We start from the raw sequence: 18577 nt of genomic DNA, 5'->3' as shown, positions 1-18577 counted from the left end.
GTTGTAGAAATTAATTTAATAATTAGTAATACAAGGAATCATGGAAAAATCAGGCAGGAGGGTTTAATGGCATTTGAAATACAGGAGAGCTATTGTTTTTCTAATTCTAACCCGTGTTTGTACTTTCCTCTTTATCAAAGGGCATTATGTGCTGGTCATTGCATCTGCTTTTGAGATAAATTCGTGTTAGCATTCCAAAGGGTCAAGGAACTCTTCCAGGGCAAACAAATTCTGGAACACTGATGCCAGATGGTGTGTATATAAAGTGGAAAATGGGAAAAGCAAATTACTGCCTTCCTGTTCCAGGGAGAAGTATCACCCAGAAGGAAAGCAAAAGAGGTGAGAAATTAATGAGAAATCAAAGAGATAGTTTTCTTCTTCTGTATAAATTTTTCTTTATACCTGAAAAGTCTAGGTACATAGAAGAACAGCAGTGCTTATTCAGACAAAATTATTCCAAAAAGTTAACAGGAATATTTAACTAAAGAATGAAAGGTTAAATTAATAATATGTACAAAGAATAATGCATTGATTTATGTAACAAGCTATAGATTTATCTTTATAGGTGACTAATGTATAGCCTGTGTTTAGAGAAATTTTGGTCATAAAGACAAAACATTTTTGTCTTGCATTTTTGACCAGACTCTACAAAAGAGGCAGAAAATAATGGATCAGATTCTTAAATATAAATTAGCATAGCTTCAACAAAGGTGAGTATTCAATATAATTTATCCAGCTCAGGTGGTGAACACTACTATCTCACTTGCAGCTGTACTTTATGCATCATTTCCATGTGAGCAAAAAAACACTTCAGGTTTTAGAACTAATCAATATTTTCTTCAAATCTAGTGAAACATACAAATGTCTCTTGGAAGGTTTAAAAAATAATTCAGCTCAGTGGAAGAAATTTTAAATAATTTTCTTAAATACTGAAAATTATAACATGTTTTCATATGTAGTCTGAATTATTGATGACTTTTATCACTTGCCACCAAACCTTAGAAATATGTAACAGAAGGCTAAGTGTTCAGTTATAAACAAATAGGAAGGGAGAATATGTCTTAGTATTTCTGTGTGCATCTTTGCTGAACACATTTTAATTGATTATACATGTAGTCTTTTAAATGCAGTCCTTCCTATTAATGTGATGGGATCTCCTAGAAATAAAGGATGTAAACAAAGACTTCTCTCCATACAGGAAAAAGAGCTGAAGAAGAATGCTGAGGTTTGCTATCACCCTCCTTGCTGTCATAACATCATCTACCTGCCAAAAATATGGATGTCTGGAGGGGGACACCCAAAAACTGAAGCCAGGTCCTGAGAAAAATATGCAAGAGTGCACTCTCTACTCTAAATGTAAGAGTGGTTTAATTTTTTTCCAAATATGGTCAAGAAGTAGAGAATTGTACATACTTATTGTTTTGGCAGTTCCCCTAATTTCTCAAAAATATATAAGATGCAGTATACATTGTATTTGAAAAGCCTCCTTCACTGGCATTTTGCTGCATGCAAACCAAGAGTAAGATTCTGGGTCTTAATAAAGTCAGCTGTAAAACTCTCATGGACTTCATTTATTTTCTTTTCAAAACTCTGATGCAGTTTGCTTTTCTTGTATTTCCATCTGCTTAAAAATGTTTACAGCAAAGACTATTTTGGTTTATTGTAATTAAGTATAAGAATCAATTGTAGCAGGCACCAAGTGGGAAAATTTGACATCAAAATTCTATTGTAAGCAAAGTACAGTACTTATTAAAATTCTTCAACTCTTTTTTTTAGTGTTTTGTAGTTTTCAAAGTTAGTATCCCTTGGGATGTAGTGTCTGGCAGAACATTGGTAAAATTCTTGGGATTCTCTGGGCACAACTTGACAAAGCACTGTTTATGCCAGTCTGCCTCACCTGGCATTTACACTGCCACTTTCACATCCAAAATTGTTAGAGCTTGAGTACATCTTCTAGTTACTACTAAGAGACTTTATCATATTATGGTTCAAACCAGATTAATCTTACATTTTGTGTCTTCCAAGTACAGTGTTAAAAAGGAACACTTATTGCAAGATCTTTGTTTTATTCCCAACAGCTTCCTGTTGCTATGCAGACTTCACAGAGCAATTGGCTCGTTCCCCGGTAATTAAAGTAAGCGACAGCTACTGGAACAGATGTGGGCAGCTCAGTAAATCGTAAGTCAGCTTTGATGTTTTCTGTGTCCTGCTTCCACTGATCTGAGCTGGAGCAGCCACCAGCTGCTGATGGACATTAGGTTACCCTAGAGACTATGTCACCCAGCCTAGCTCACATCACCCTTTCTCTATACCTGAGCAACCTCTGACTCTTATTCTCCTCTCTCACAAACCCACAAACCCCTAAGTCTACACAATTTCTGCCATTTTGTCAACACAGGGTTATGTTTTTTTCAAATTTGCTTTCAGTATAGAACCAGATCTAGCAATGCAATCCAGTCAGGTGGTAACACCAGTAGGTGACAACCACCCTGCACCTCTGTAACTCTCCAACCATCACCCACCAGTGAGAGTGATCCGCAATGAATAGAGACCAGGCTTCTTCCTTTCTTTAGAAAGCACATCAACTAGATTACTAAATCTCACCAAAAAAAAGCACAGGAGTCCAGAAATGAAATGGCTGAAAATGTAGAATAAGAATTCTTGTAGTCCTGTGGGTTTTGTAACCATGAAAAATGTCTCCTTAATTAAGATTTTTAGTACCCCGTTAGATGTTAAAGCTGTGAAACATGGCAAGTTATAGAAATAAAAGGATGAAAGTACAAAACAATTAAGCAAAAACAGATGTGAAAAAGTAACAGCTCTTGCCTGCCCCTCCCAGGAGAGCAGCACAGTATGCGATTTTAAGTAAATTCAGCTGGGCTGTGGGAAAAATCTAAAGAATAGTGAAACCATGAGGCTACAGCACAGACAAAGTTTTATACTATAGTTTTAAACTACATTTTATTATTGCCTGGAATCGCTGTTGCCAGGAAAACTCAAGACCTCAAAAGTTTACGGAAAGCTTACACAAATAGGGCTGAAATATGCATGGAAACATTTGTGCTGTAGCTGGCAGTGGTAATTGCACGGTCAGAGCCTGTGCTCTGTGTTCCTCTGGCATACACAATGCCAGAGGAATGAGTTTCAAACTTAGGCATTAACAGGGCCAAAGGATGCTTTTCTGTGTTTTTCTTCTAATCCATAGTAATGCATCCACATCAAAGCAGGCCTAGAAAACTGAGGCTGTAGCCTTGATGCTCAGAAACAAGCTTATTTGTGGCTTTTCTCATCCACCACAGCTGTGAAGATTTCACAAAGAAAATCGAGTGCTTTTACCGGTGTTCTCCACATGCTGCTCGCTGGATCCATCCCAATGACACTGCTGCTATTCAGGCTGTTCCATTGTGTCAAAGCTTTTGTGATGACTGGTAGGTTCAGCTTTTTAATCAAAGTATTTTTATTTAGTTTTAATATGCCATTGATTCAGTGGTGTTGCACCACCTTTTCTCTTGTTCTGCTTCTGAATTTCTTGTTTGCCATCTCTGCTTTTCTTTCTGCTAAGCTACTGCCCCCAAAATAATAATGACACAGGCTGTGAATGCAGGATGGAGACACTAAGATGAGTTTAGTGACTCAGGGACAGCACTGCCCTGCTCTGGGGGAGGGTGCCATGTAGTGGCATTGTGACAGAGGAGCTCCTGCCACACTGACAGGCACTGGCAGAAGCAGGGGCCTGCCCACCCTTCAAAAAGTCCATGTTTGTGAAGTATCATTTATGCAATTAGCATTTTCAATCTGAATACTTGATCATTATATGATACATTTGTTTTGTATGTATAAAATGCCTTACAAAATCAGTAAAGACATCAACTCATGTGGGATTTCAACGAATTATTGTTAAAAATTAGCTTCATTCCTTAATTTTTCACCCTTGACCTTATCCCTTCTATCATCACACTCTCTAAAATCTCTTCTAAAAGCCTGAATATCAGAGACAACTGCAGCCAACTAATGCTAAAATTATTAATAGCAATGAGCAGCATAATAACATTGAATTTTGTTTCCCAAAACACAGCATCAGAGAATCACATTATGTTTTGAGTGCAAGGCACGTGATAGGGCAACCCAGCACCCAACTGTCCTTAGTCTTGGGGCAGGAGAATTATATCCATGTAGGGTACTGAGATTTTTCCACTGGTACTTATCCAGCATATATCTCTCCCTCCCTCTCTCTCCTTTCCCTCCCTGTTTTGAGATGTTGGATCTTAAAACATCACTATGGGACACATAAACTCAGTCAGCACCTTACAAATGTTGTGCCCAGTCACTGGAGGAACTTGTCTGGACGTGTGTGTGAAGCACAAACACCCCAGGCTCTGTTCACACTATAGGATTATAAGTGCTAGCTTTCCATGAAAGTAATGGACTGTGAATGTCTGGATCCCTTAGGCTACTCTGAAAATAATGGAAAATCATTACAATACTTCTAAAAATGTTAAAAAAGAACATTTCTTAAAAGTACAGAAAATACAGAACTCGGTTGGGTTCTCTTGAGCTGCTCTCTGCCCTCCTTCCCTAGGGATTACACAACTCGAATATTATTGACACGTGGATCCATTTCCATTCGTTCCAAGCGCAAAATCATGTATGCAGTGCAGAATTTTGGTAGGCTTTGTCTTCAAATATGTCTCCATTGCTTTGTGCCAGTGGAGGAAACAAGAAGCATAGCTTGGATTCGTAATGGAAGTGAGTGAGAAAGGCTGATACATTTCTTAGCTTTCCTAGAGGTTTCTCTAGCAATGAATTTTATTTCTGTGTCAGGAAACTACATGTGCCTCAGGAACAGATTTGTCAACAGTCTTCCTTGCTAAGTTTTTTCTAATCTTCTAAACTGAATTCAGATTATTGACCTCCTTGAAGATAAAGACTGAGACCTTGAATTTTCCTCAGTGCTCTGAATCTTTAAGCTCAGAACCAATTACCAAATATTGCATTTGGGTATTAAAGTGCTGGAGTTGCCAGTGAGTTCTAGAAGAGATCCAATGGGCAAAGTGATAGAATACATTATCTAAAACAAATGTGTCCCAAAACAAGTAGCATGAAAAGTCTTTACTAAATTGTTATATCTAGTGAAAGTGTAAAGATAAAAGAAAATGTGTGCTGTAAGTTTAGTTTGCATCTATTAACTAGTTGAAGCCAGCTTTAGTGTATAAGAGATTTATACCAAAGTGTAGATCATTGTAGGTCAATTGTAGATCATGTAGGTCAATATTACATTGCAAAATCCTCAGTGTTCCCTGGGCACTTCCAGAGCCTGCAGGTAAACTGTACTTTTAACTTTTGTTGCTGGAAAGTACAGTGGGGTGATTGAGAGCTGCTGCCCAGGAACACTGACCCTTTTCCAGTATAGAGTCTCCTGGCAGAGAGAGGATCTGCTCTAAACAAGCCCTGAGCAATGATCTATTGCTCCTGTTGGCGTCACAGACGCCTGGCCTGAATCAAAAATGTACTGATGGCCCATTACCCTGCATGCTGGTCTTTGTGCCTGCCTAATGCCAGTGTCAAACCCATTCCCTCACCCTACTTAAGGCCTCAGGCTAAAAAAGAGCCTGGACAGAATTCCCACTCTTTCTGGTGATTTAAAGTAACATTTTTTCATGTTCTATTCAGTGGAGGCCCTTTAGCATGCCGTAGCACTGCTGGTGATGTGACCTACTTTCTCTACATACTGTGAGTGTGCCTGCTGCATACTGTATGTCTTTGTGGCCAGAAATGTGCAGAGTATTCTCAATGAGCAGTGACTTAATTTAAAAGAAATCCATCTGAGTAGCTTGGGGCCTTCCTTTTCTTCCTATTGTTTTAGGATTCCTTGCTCTCACTAGTCCTTAAACTATTGCTTTTGAAAGAGCTCAATGTACAAGTAATTTTCTCATTCACCTGTGAAAGAACCCTCTGTCCTATAAAAGAGAAAGAGCTAATTAGAAAAAATACAGTGGAAAAGCTTTAAAATAAAAATATCCTGCTCATTATACATATGGAACTAATATGTTCAGGGAGGATCTTTTAAGTATTTATGTTTCTCATATTTAGTTAATGTTCGAATAAACAACTTATGGGTTTCTGGACTGCAGAAATTAGAATTTTCACAAATCATGACTTTTCATAAACTTGACTTCATAATTACTTCCATTGGGATAAAGAAAAATTCCTACCAATGGAATTATGCCCTGTCACCTGCTTGTAGAATAAACCACAGTCAGGTAATAATCGTGATTAGGAAACATGTCATCTTGACAAGTCGATAAATAATGGTGAATAAAATAGAAGCACTTTAATTAATATATTTTATTCATATTCCTGAGGAAACCAGATGGATACCATGAATATTAATTTCTCAAATTTTTGCCTCTATTTCCAGCAGAGCCCCTACCTCTGACAGCAGATTCAGGGATGAACCCATTGAGAGTGCATGTCTCCTGACCCTGAGCTGTTTACTTCAGGCCATGGTTACCTTTCATCTGTTATTGCTCTTTCTCCCGCCAAATAGCCCACAAAACCAGAGTGAAGATACTGCAGATATGCATCTTCTGACCTTTCTGCATTTGCAAATCTACTGCAATGTCCAGTTCTCATGACCACATGACAACCCACATATTTCATTTAAAAATGTAAGGTTGCAGCCCTTGTGATATCAAAACAGTTTTTGAAACATGACCCTGAAGACTAAAAGTGACAAACAGAAAATCTATTCAAAGGCACTAATTACGAATACCATGCTAAATATTAACTTTCTGGAAGCTGTGCCTCATTGTTTTGGCACTCTCAGTTACTGGTATGAATAGTCCTACAAGCCAATGAGATTAAATTTAAGTAGATGTTAACTGATTTGCAGAAAGTAGTCCTTAAGAAAGGGAAGAGCCAAAAAGTACAGCATAAAAGAGAAGTGGAAGGGAGGAAATTATGTAGAATAAGGGTAAAGGAGGATAATGGTAAGTCATGAGACCTCTCATCACATCAACCAGCCAGAATTCTATTCATTCCAGGTCATTTATAGGTTTTTTCCTACATTACCACTTACAAATTAAAAATAATTTGAAATTTAAGATTTTAGACCTATACCCTAGAGAACTCTTATCTTTCCTTCTCTTTTTAACTTCTTTGAAAATGTAATTTTGAGGCTGACATCCTATTATTCTACACTATTTTGGTTTTTGTGGAATTTCCTTATTTTAGTGCACATTCCTCATAACAACTCCCCTGCCTGGCAAACATCATTCTTCTTGTCCCATGTTAATTCATAATACAAACTTTCCCCACATCTCCTTCAAGTGACAGTTCACCCTTAGCACACCTTTGCTCTGTTATGATACTGAACAGCAGCATTCATGAAACTCACTCTCTCCCTCCCAGCATTACCTCCACTCAGAAACATCAGATAACCAAGCAGAAAACACCCACAACATGAACCCTTTGTTAAGTCTGTCAGTATAAAAGGTAGCGAGTGAACTGTTTAGTTTTCATGGGAATTTAGGTTTTCCTGGACAGCTCAGAGTTTATGCACATGTCAAGCTAAGATAATGTGCACATTGCTTGAAGATCTGTTGCTAAGCTGCACTGTAATCACACCACATTACTAACAGACCCCTGGACATCTCTTTGAGTTGAATCTGAGTCCAATGAAAAATGTGAGAGAAGTAACTTTATCTTCCACACTAATCTCCATGAAGGTATGAAGCCTGCAAAGATGATTCCATATGTGTTCGTAACTGGCTGACAGACTGGGAGTGGGATGAAAGTGGAGAAAACCACTGTAAGGATAAATGCATTCCATACCATGAGGTAAGAAAACCTGATCAACTGAAGCAGAAACTATGGCATTAGGAGTTCTGGGGGTTTTTTCCCTGAATATACGGGAGTAAAATACCATCAGTGAATTATTTTTACTTAAGCAGTTTCAAGCCATTCCTACATCAGACTTTTTAAGTATACAAATTTTCAAGCATTCATTTTTATGTACAGCACTCACTGTAGGTAGATATAAATTTAATTAATCACTATTCATTCTACTTGTGAAACAAAAGTCCAAGAAACACAGATATTTTAACCCAGTGGGATTTAGAAAGTGAGATAAATGAACTTTGTTCACACAGAGACACTAAGATGGTTTTCATAAGGTTCCTTACACAATATGGGGCTCTACACACCTCTGTCTTTTTTAATTGGAATATGAATTCCCAAACTACTGAGGAATTTTTAAGGTTTTCTTGCCTATTGGGTATCTTTGCCCTTTTCTCTATTTCATCTTGTCCTTCTCCATCCCATCTTTCTGAGAATGTTTAATGGTTGGGATAACTAATTTTATGAGCAAAAGTGTATAAAATGAGAACTGACAAGACTTACAGGAGCAAGGTTGCCTGGAACCTGGTCTACAGACCTTTCCAGAGTCTGGTAGGATTTTTCTAGTGACTCAAGTAAGTTTAGCAGTTCAAAAGTGTATTGGAATATTTTTAACAGTTGAACTTCACTGAGTCCATGAAAAACTGCCCAAATTGAAGAAGTAAACAAAATTTAGGTGAAGTGCTTAGGCACTGGTAGTAAGGCTTGCAGATTCATTATTTTGAATTCAATTCAAGTGCATGTACTTCCAGAAGTCAGTTCAACAACTGATATAAGTGGAAAACACAGTCCAGTTCGTGCTGGATTGCTGTCTGCCTTGCAAAAGTGACACTAATCAGCAAACTCAGGAAGGTGGCCAAAAACAAATGGGCTGTGGAAACTTACAGCTTAGTTTCCCAGATGTGCTAAATCATCAGTAGTTCCAGATGAAGTGAAAAACAAAATTATAATCTCCATAAATAATCTCAAGTCCCTGTTCAAGCTGTCCCTGTTTCAGAGACAGGAGTTTTTAACCTTGAGTTCCCTTGCACTTATTTCTTAAAGAAAATATACCATCTGCAGGGAAAAACATGCAGCAAATTCCAAGGTCTTATCACTTGAAGCCAGGCACAGCTATTCCTTAACTAAATGGAGCCACACCCTAAACTACCCATGTTTTTCACCACAAATAGGCTTGCATGGCAAGTAATCATAAAGATGAAAATTCTACAGAGAAATTTAAAAAACAGACATTTCCCATATGAAGATTACATGATATACAAACACTAGACTGCCTTGGTTTGGACTCAATTCATGGAAGGGTTCTCTCATGTCAGAGCACTGTAGACAGTTCCTTTTTTCACACAGAGGAGCAATCAGCAGCCCTATATGTATGTATGCAAGTGGTTCTAAGGCCCTTTGGGACAGCTGCTGAATAAAGAAAAAATGCTGAATATTCAGGAGGCACAACTGACCATGGCCAGTTTTATCCTTGTCATTATTCTCCCAGCTGGGTGCTCCCCAAGCAGTGTTAATGCACAGGCTAGGACATTTTCCAAGAAGCTCGAGTCATTATCCTTTGCAGTAATTTAGGAACATATTGGGGAAACAGGCTATGTGCTCCATGTGTTTGCTGCAGCATTCTGATTATCCTGTGATCTTTAAGCAGAATTAGGAGGAAGGTAAAAAAAAAATTATCAATTTAGCAAGTAGAAAAGTACAAACACTTTACAGAACCTGTAGGACACAAGTATAGGTGTATAGAGGTCTCTTGCATAAAGACCTAAACGAACCCATGTGACAGGCTTTAATATTTTCTGGAATGATTAGCTAAAAGCAGGTAGAAATTCAGAACTGCACAGGAGCTGGAAGAAAATATCTAATGCTACTTAAAATCACAGGAATAATAGGAAAGAAAGAGCTAAGATCTGCCTGCCCCAAGAACACAAGGAAAGAATTAGATAGAGGAGCTTTCCTTTTCTGACCCTGACCATCCAATCTCCATACTCCTTCTCCAGCACATGCAGCATCCATGGTGCAAACCCTGGCTAGAGATTGTATTGGCTGAAAAGCTGTTTTACAGACTACACAGTCTTTGGGGCTATTTGAAATGGATTTTGTATTATTCATAAAGGATAGGTTTTTAAGGAAAAAGACAACATAATTTTTTGCACAGGGGACACAGGGAAGAACTTGCTAATATTCTTCAGACAAACTCAAGCTGGGCAGGCAGAACATTGTCACAATGTGAGCTCAACAAACAAACAGTATCTTTGTTGTGCGGTTGACAGGTCCTATGACACAGGACTTACAAAATGCAATAGTAGCAAGAACAGAACAGCTTCACTTGATAAGGGTACAAGAAGCTGCAATTTGCAGTTTCTTGAGCCAGAAAGGCCATTGCCCCACTGGAAAAAGCACCTTGGAAGCTTGACAAAAACTTACTTTCTTCAAGCAGTTGCTAAATTATGTCTCTTCTCTTTGCCTGTGAGGTCCTGCCCGGCCATGAAGTACATTGCAGCAGGCACAATGAGATCCCTCGGAGCTGTGACTCCACTGGGCTGTCTCTGGCCTGTAAATAAAAAGATTCCTGTATTCAAAGCACTATCTGGCACTTTCAGCACTACTCAGATTTCAAGGCATGTCAGAGTGTCCTGACATGCTACAAGTTGTAAAGGCTCTCACACACAGCTTTAACTGTCAGCCCCAGAGAGCTGCTGGGCTGTCAGCCCCAGGGTGGAAACAAAGGGCAGCTGTTGATCCCTGCATTTTGTGTAACCACTTGCTCTCAAAACAGGCAAATTGCTTTTGCCAGTTGTGGGACTGGGTAACATTTTCAGACATCTCAGAAGAGATGAAGCATAGCACACAGCAAGACAGTAAATTACAGTAAATTATAAAAATATATCCTGGTACCAATTTTTAAAAAGTGACAAATGTTTATCAATATGATACAAACTGATGTTAATGCAATTCTATTTAAATGTAATTGAGGCATTTCTTATTTGACACACAGATGTATGCAAATGGAACTGACATGTGCCAGAGTATGTGGGGGAAGTCATTTAAGGTGAGCGAATCCTCCTGCCTCTGCTTGCAAATGAACAAGAAGGACTCGATTGCAATCAAGTATCTCCTCTCCAAAAACTCAGAGGAAAGCTCCAGCAGCAGCAGCAGCAGCAGCAGCAGTGAGGAGCGTGCCTGCCAAAATAAACTCCTGAAGTTCAAGAAACTAAAGCAAAAGGACGGTGAACAGACAAGATAAATACTAGTGAATATATGTCAGCACAAGAGAAATCGTGGTGGAGGCTGGGCTTGGGGCATCATGCCAGCCTGCTTTATCCCTTCCTTTCCAGAGCATAATAAATCAATGGCTGGTTCTATTAATCTTTCTCTGACGTTTTTGCATCTGCATCACAAAGCTCCAGACAGGCTAGCACAGGTGTAATCTTGTGACTTGAACTGAACAGCTACAAGCCTGAAGGAAACATCTAGGGGTTGACTTTCAAAGAGAAGAGGCACAGGCAGCCCCTGCTGACTTAAGGTGGAACAGTGAGAACCAGAGACCTCTGGAAGGTCATGCCTGCCAGTAATGCACCAAATCTTCAACCCAAACACTTCATTAGCACAGGCACACAGCACTCCTGTCACAAGTTACTCTGTGCCTGGGTCTGCTCAGATAAAGAAGAAATCTTCAGGCAGAAATAGGTCAGGGAGCTTGGCTATTGACCAGTGAAAATGTATTTATTTTGAATCTTAAAAACAGGGCTTTATAGTGTGCTACATAAATCCCTAGATCCAAATATTGTCAGTACACAGCATGCACAGTCTGTTGCACAGGGCTTTTACCTTAAGCAAAAGCAGTAGAAATGTCTCCTACAATAGTGAAATTATTCCCACTGAATTATTGCAAATATAATGATCTCTGAGAAACCAAAGTATCAGGGACAGCTCCAGTCAGGTCTCTCCCATCAGTAATTGTTTCCCAGCATCACTGTTATAGTCAAACTAAAAATCTTCACCAGTCCCAGAGGGATTTTTCAGGTAAAAATTAAGGAAATCCTGCTTTCAGTTATGCATCCATACTTCCTCTGACATCACTGCAGAGTGGACAGGTCTTTGCCATTCTCTACCTTTTGCAATGCCATCACCACAGAAGTCATGAGAAGGGTTGAATTTGGGGGTCACATTATCAAATTGTGAAAATCAGCATCATCTTGGTGCTTCCAAAGGATCTGGTTGCCTTACAGTATTTAAGGATCTGTTCCACAGTTGAAACAATGACTTGGCATATCCTCTTAACTGGGAGAATCTTAAAAATCTAACACACTTTCTTCACTGAGCTGTTTATTTATTGGAATGGTTTCACACAGCTGCAAAAGTAATGCTAAACCCATTAGGTCATGCTCTGCTTCCAACCAGCTTCTCAGTACACTTAACAATGGACTAATTCCTACCAGCACTGAATTGTTTTCAGAATGATACTTTGCCACATCTGTATTTTGTGCTAACTCAATTTGTCAGTTCTACTGTTAGGAATGAAAGAACAAGAATTTAGTCTTCTGTAAATCTCTGACAGTCCTTTTCTCCATCTATTTCACTAACTCTGTTCTTTCCTGTCTTTTATTGCACCTGAATCAGAGCAGAAATTTTCCTGCATTTTATTTTGCTATGCTCAAAATTCAAGAATTAATTATCCCCTCTCACTGCCTTAACACCAACCTTTTCTGTATCACCATGGACAGACATTTTCTTCATACTTTTTGTTAAGTATAGCACAATTGTTCCTGCCTGTTTCTCTGCTCTTTTTCTTCCCATTCCACTTTTTTCTCTTTGCTCTGACTAAATTACTTTTGAAACCACTCTCAACAAACTCCTCCATGCTTAGTTTCAGGATGACCCATAAGACTGGTTATTGCATGCTTTTGAAGAACATTGGGTTCTACAGCAAGATAAAGGACCAAGAAAGATCATTTTGCTCCTATTCATAACTTTCCCACTGACTCATGATGCACCCTAAGCAAGCCATTTAACTCTTTGTAACTCAAATAATTTTGCAGAGCTACCATATTTCTTCTAGGTCATCTCTCTTCTAGGACAAAAATTCAAGAACTTCTCAGTTGTCCCTATGGGACAGTTTTCCACTCTAGAGCTCCTTGGTCCCAGAGGTGTGAACAGTGATCTTAGTTCTTAGCTCCTTACTTTGCACTCGTGTTACAAAAACTTCACATGAATATGCCAATCTTCTTAAGTCACTGTTGCTCTGTCTAGTTGCTTTATACACACAGTACTTTACACCCTAAACAACCTTTGTGATACTCAGAAATGCTATCAGTGGATATTTTACATTTACAGAAAGACTAGGATAACTCAGATTAAGCAAAATGAAAAATAACACAAATGGCTAAAAAACAAATCACAGCAATACACCCTGAAGGTAACCAGGGAAAAGAAAGATCCAAGTTCGTGGTGGCTGCAGACATCCCCAGCTAATGCTGCCTGATTAGGTAGGTGCCTCTATGCATCACAGCCCAAAAGTACGTGTCCTGCCTCTGGAGCCACACTGGCCCAGACCACTGAAATGCCTCTCTATTTAGTGACACTAGACTTTACTAAGGTCTTTATTAAAATGTCACAATGGTAGTCAAATGCTTTGGGAAATTGGTTGGGAAATAATTCCTACACCAATCTGAGGAAACAGATGTAAAACTCTTATCAATGAATTGAACTGGACTTATCAACAAGACAGTGTTGATAAAAATTAAAATTATTGCCAATTATTGACTTATTTACAACCTGGCTAAGAATCAACTTTCGTACTGTGCTATTTGGGCCTGGTGTCACGTTAACCATCTAAGCTGGGTCATCCTGATTGCTCTGTTTATTTAATGTTCTTTCCTTAAACATTGGCAGGATACTGTGAATCTTCTGAAATTTCACTGACAAGCCAGGATTTCTTACAAATGAGACCCCTCATGACAGATCTGTTAGAGTTTTCTAGTATATGTTATCTTATCATACTGTTTTAAAATTATGAATATGACTTATGATCATGATGAACCTCATCCTTAATTACTTGCAGACTGAAAAGAATTCCATCGTACTTTTGTAATACAAATGCTTCATCCAGCATATATTTCAACAGTCAGTATTATCAACAAAACTTGCCCACTGTTCCTTGTGTCATTGCAAGGCTTTCTTCCTCAGGCCACAACTTCCTGTAGTACCTTTAGAGTCCTCATTCTATTTTTATAGTTCATAAATCTCCACAGATATTGATTGCCATAGAGTCTTTCTTTTTAAAAAATAATAAACATCAGTAATTATGATATTTTCAACTTCTTTTGCATTTTTCATGTACAGGTTTCACTCAAAACATTTTATAAATATTCATTAATCTTCAAAATATACTTGAGAGGAAAATAAGTAGTGAGAAGCAAACTGTCAGTGGGAGAGTGTCAAAAAGAGACTTATCTGATCACTGCTAGTATTGCAGAACTAGGACTAGCACAGACAAGTTACGTTGCAGAGTCTTTTTTCACATTGCAAATGGAGCTGCACTTTGTAAGATAAACCTCAGAAAAAGTTATGATGTTAAATTATCATGCAAAAGTTATTATGCAAAAATTATAGAATCACAGAATTGTTCAGGTTTGAAAGGACCTTTAAGATCATTGAGTCTGATGTTCCAGGTTTTTATGAAATAAAATAGTGCAAAAAGCCTGAGCATCCAAAACCCAAAACAAATTATTAAACCATACATTTCCATGGACCTTGAAGGATAATGAAATTATACAAAAAATAATCATTGCACTGTATAAGACAAATAGTGTCAAAGAGGCTAATTTGCCTTGCTGAGAGACAACCAGCCCAAAGATAAAGATATAGATGAAATTTGGCTTTTTAAGATTTTAATAATATTTGATAGAATATTCTGATAAGCAACTGGAGAAAATCAAAGTGCAAATGAAATCACCATAATACTTGCTTAAAAATACATTAAAAGATTACTATGGGTATGTTGTTGTTAAACTCAGATTTTCTGCAGTAATCCCTAAGGATCTGTTCTGATCCAGTCAACCCTTATATTTTCCTAAGCCATGAAGCAGAGCTTTTGCAAGCACTTTGAAGGACAAGATTAGAATAAAAATGATCTTTCTATCCAAAGAACTAGATCAAGCCTCCAAAGCTGAAATTCTACAAAGGGAGATGAAAAATGCTTGTGCTGAGGAAAGGTAAACCATTGGAAAAAAATTATCCAGGAAAATACATGGCAAAGCAACAGCAGAGCAGCCAAGGAGCTGGGATGCATAGCAGCAACCTATGCCATTTACAGCTGAAATGTTACACTGTGGAAGAAGGTTTAATCTTTTAAGGCTTCCGTGTATGCAGAGCTCTGGAAGTCCTGACTCACCAAGCAAGCAGATGCAGGACCTACAGGCATCCCACTAACAGTTACTCAGAGTTGGTGACGTATGTCACATTCCACTGAGGCCTGCTTCTGGAATGACCCCACTGCATCACACAGGCTGTGGAATGTGGTGGGTATCAGGCAGAGTTTAACTCTATCCATCTTCCCAATGAAATCAGCTCACGAGCTCTGTCAACACCAGTGCAATATCTTCTAGGAGAACAAACAAGCTCTTGGTATATATCTAATGAATATAATTCTATATAATTCAAAAGGAATTAAATTAGTAAATTTGTGCACATTTTCTGGTTATTTTCCTTCCTTTTTTCTGTTCCAAAGGTTTGCAGAACTTGGAGTTATTTTAAAAAATGCCACATGCTTCAGACAGCTCATGTCTATTGTATGTTTGCTCTATTTTATTATCCAAGGAAACACTGAGATTTCGACAAGAGTTAAGTAAAGAGTCCAAAAACCATTAGGGTTTGGATTACAATTTGAAACATTGCCAAACTTTACTAACGGCAAGAGTGAATTGCCCCATGCCTGAAGACTGATAATTCTCAAGCACAACTCATTTTTCCTTTTGGCAAAAAAAACCCAAAAAACCTGCACCTTTGATACAATCACCTAAGAGAGCAGATCTAATTCAGTGTGAAGCTGCAGGTCAGCTCCAGACTACAGTGAAAAAAGACCCAAGCTATGGAATCAATCATCTGCTTCAAATAAGTGTGAGGACACAGTTAGGACCAGACCTCAACAATCTGGCAGCTTTCAACATCTCCAAGATAAAGTTGCGGTGATTCCCTATTACTGAGATTTATCTTCACAGAGAAATGAGGGAGGAAAGTCTCTCTCCTAAAAGCATATCTCTCCTGCCTCTGTTTTGACACCAACTGCTTTCCAAGTTCCAGTATTCTTTTGGCCTCCTTCCTTGGAAATGCAGTGAGGTCTCTGTGGAGCTCGCCTTGGTTGCCCTCGCAGACAGCTGTGACTAATTCAATGTTCAAGCTCTTGAGTTAATTCTCTCATTAGATCACTTTCCTCCTTCATGGAATAATTATTCCCACAGGAGAAATGAGGAAGACTAAAACAATATTGTGCTAGTATCTGACACACTGCATCCAGGATGTTTATTTTAAATCAAATTGCATGGAATTGATCCAGATCTATGGCTTAAACACAAGAATCTTCTAAGTGGTGGGGAACTGTAGCCATGCATGTTACACAACATTCCCCATTTCACTGGAATTCCTCCCAACTTCCTGCTAGGTAAGTGTACCTAGAACGCAAACCTCTCCACTCAAGCAGGTCAGGTGACACAATCCTTTCATTGCTGGGGCATACTTTAGGACTGAAAAAGGGGTTTTTTCCTTGTTTTATTATTTTTTTTTATCACACACCAATCCCTTTTCCACCCAATGCTATTGTGAAGGTGAAGCCTGGAGCACATAGTAGTGAAATATTGCCAGTGCTCCTGAAATCACAAGCCAATATCTGTGCATTAGTCACCTTGAATGTCACGTTCCCTCTGAAGCCTCCTGTGGCTCAGATGTGTTACCCAATTTTGCTGCCTGGCTCCCCAGGGCACGACTGGTCACTGGAGAGGGCAACACCCCCCTCCAACTGGATGCCAGCGTAGCCTGTGCTGCTGCGCCTTTGGTGAGATCTGAATACTTGGGAGAGTTTCTCAATCCCCACTCCAAGAGTGCTAAACCTCTCTGGACTGACAAACCTGATACCAGGCTGTTACCTTAATGGCACCTTTACCTCAAGCCACATTACAGTGAAAATAGTAAATAGTTACGAATTTCAAAACAGAAAAAAATTGACAAAGGCTTCTAAAGATGGGAGAGGGGAGGAGAGGGGCAGAGAGGGGCGGGGCAAGGCGAGCTGTACAGGGTCCCAGGCCATTAACAGTTGAGCTGAAAAATGGACGGAGCCATCACCACCTTGCTGGTAGTGTGAAAACTTAAACGTTTTCACACAAGCCCTGCATTGTGGGACTGCCTGGGCAGAAAGACTGTCTCTGGGGACTCCTCTTGCTCTCTGTGTTTGGGTCAATTTCAGGTCAGACCTCTACCCCACACACATACACACATATTCATCAAGACTCATTAACCCTCAGGAATTAAGGTAATAGCTCTTGGGCCTGGCCCAACCCTGTCCAGAGTGTTCTCATGCCTGGCTTGAGTCTGGAAAATGTGTTATCTGCCAGTGAAGCACAACCCACTGAGGTAGGAAACATTCAGACCTTGAAGGGAAGCTTCTTTATCCACTGAAGCTTATGTATCACGTGAAAGCATAAGCTGACAACAGGTTTGTGCAGGTATCTAATTAGAATATAGTGTCTGTAGCTCATTAGAGGCTTTTGGCTGAGGAGACAAACACAATAAGCAGTTGTGATGATCACCATTGGGGTGATAATGGGGTAAACCAATGCTGTCTTTGAGAAATAACTTACAAGTAGCCAGGGAGCCTCTTCTCTCCTCCAGGCTGAAGAGTGTGAAGTCCGGCAGCGTGCCTTGTCTTACCCCTTCAAGGGATGCACAACAGCATCCACCAACTGTGCATCCACAGACTGCTGATCTGCATCATTGCTTTGGGCATGCAATGGCATCCAGAGTAAATGGGACATGTGGGAAAAACCTAGACCTTAACAGAGACAAGGTGTTTTGGAAGTGTAAGAGATGTAGCTTAGATGCTTGTACTACAGATGCTTGTACGCCTCATGAGCACTTGGTAGCTCTGCACTTTTGCAATTTTTGCTTTCCTGGGAGAAGTTTGAATTCAAATCCTTGTGAAATTTAGGGAAGTGGAGCAAAAATGGTTGTATTCTATGAAGATTTTGTGACCTTCACACCAAAACACAAAGTAAGCTCCTTTCCATTTTGGTGAGGTTGTAGAACACCTCTCCTCTGACAGATCCAGTGCATTACAATACAAGTAGCAACTCTAGTGGATAATTAGTAACAAAAATGACAACTGCCTGTACCATTGAAAGGTTACAGCAGATGTCTTAGCACAGAGGGCAAAGTGCAGAGATGCAGCTTGTGACAGGAAGTGAAGATTTCATACCCAATAAATTGGGGGAGAAACTATGGCACATTCTGTTTGCAATGGAAGGTGGCTCCATATCACAAAACACCCCATGGGATCTGATGTACCTACGAATAGTCAATGCCTGAGTTTCATGTCTCCTCTGCAACAGGGAATTTAACAGCCAAGTATGGTAAGGGGTTTTAAGTCAAAATGGCCCCCAAAACTGCAGGTGTAATGGACAGGTTATGACAA

General features: G+C 39.2%; 2 protein-coding genes across 7 annotated transcripts in view; one reads left to right on the top strand and one right to left on the bottom strand.

The window, feature by feature from the left end:
* The window catches only part of MAST2 (microtubule associated serine/threonine kinase 2), a 207375-nt gene extending 196903 nt beyond the window's left edge, over window positions 1–10472 (bottom strand). For 2 of the 6 annotated variants that reach the window (XM_041483319.1, XM_041483322.1), the window contains exon 1: window positions 10321–10471. The gene's annotated coding sequence lies outside the window, so the exon portion shown is untranslated. Of the gene's footprint in view, window positions 1–8400; window positions 8434–10320 lie in introns of those variants that run through there. The other 4 variants (XM_041483321.1, XM_041483328.1, XM_041483326.1 and 1 more) reach the window with 4 other exon arrangements.
* On the top strand, window positions 324–11258 carry LOC121362097 (riboflavin-binding protein-like). The gene is made up of 6 exons (XM_041483333.1): window positions 324–339; window positions 1199–1356; window positions 2079–2178; window positions 3300–3428; window positions 7728–7839; window positions 10892–11258. The coding sequence occupies exons 2-6, from the start codon at window positions 1218–1220 to the stop codon at window positions 11138–11140; spliced, it is 729 nt and encodes a 242-aa protein (XP_041339267.1). The 5' UTR covers window positions 324–339; window positions 1199–1217; the 3' UTR covers window positions 11141–11258.
* Window positions 11259–18577: the final 7319 nt, after the last annotated feature.

Source organism: Pyrgilauda ruficollis, unplaced genomic scaffold (assembly GCF_017590135.1).
Source record: "Pyrgilauda ruficollis isolate IOZ18807 unplaced genomic scaffold, ASM1759013v1 scaffold6, whole genome shotgun sequence".
In the NCBI taxonomy this organism is placed as follows: Eukaryota; Metazoa; Chordata; class Aves; order Passeriformes; family Passeridae; genus Pyrgilauda; species Pyrgilauda ruficollis.
The sequence above is the reverse complement of the archived record's forward strand: the minus strand, read 5'-3'. Positions and strand labels throughout refer to the sequence as shown.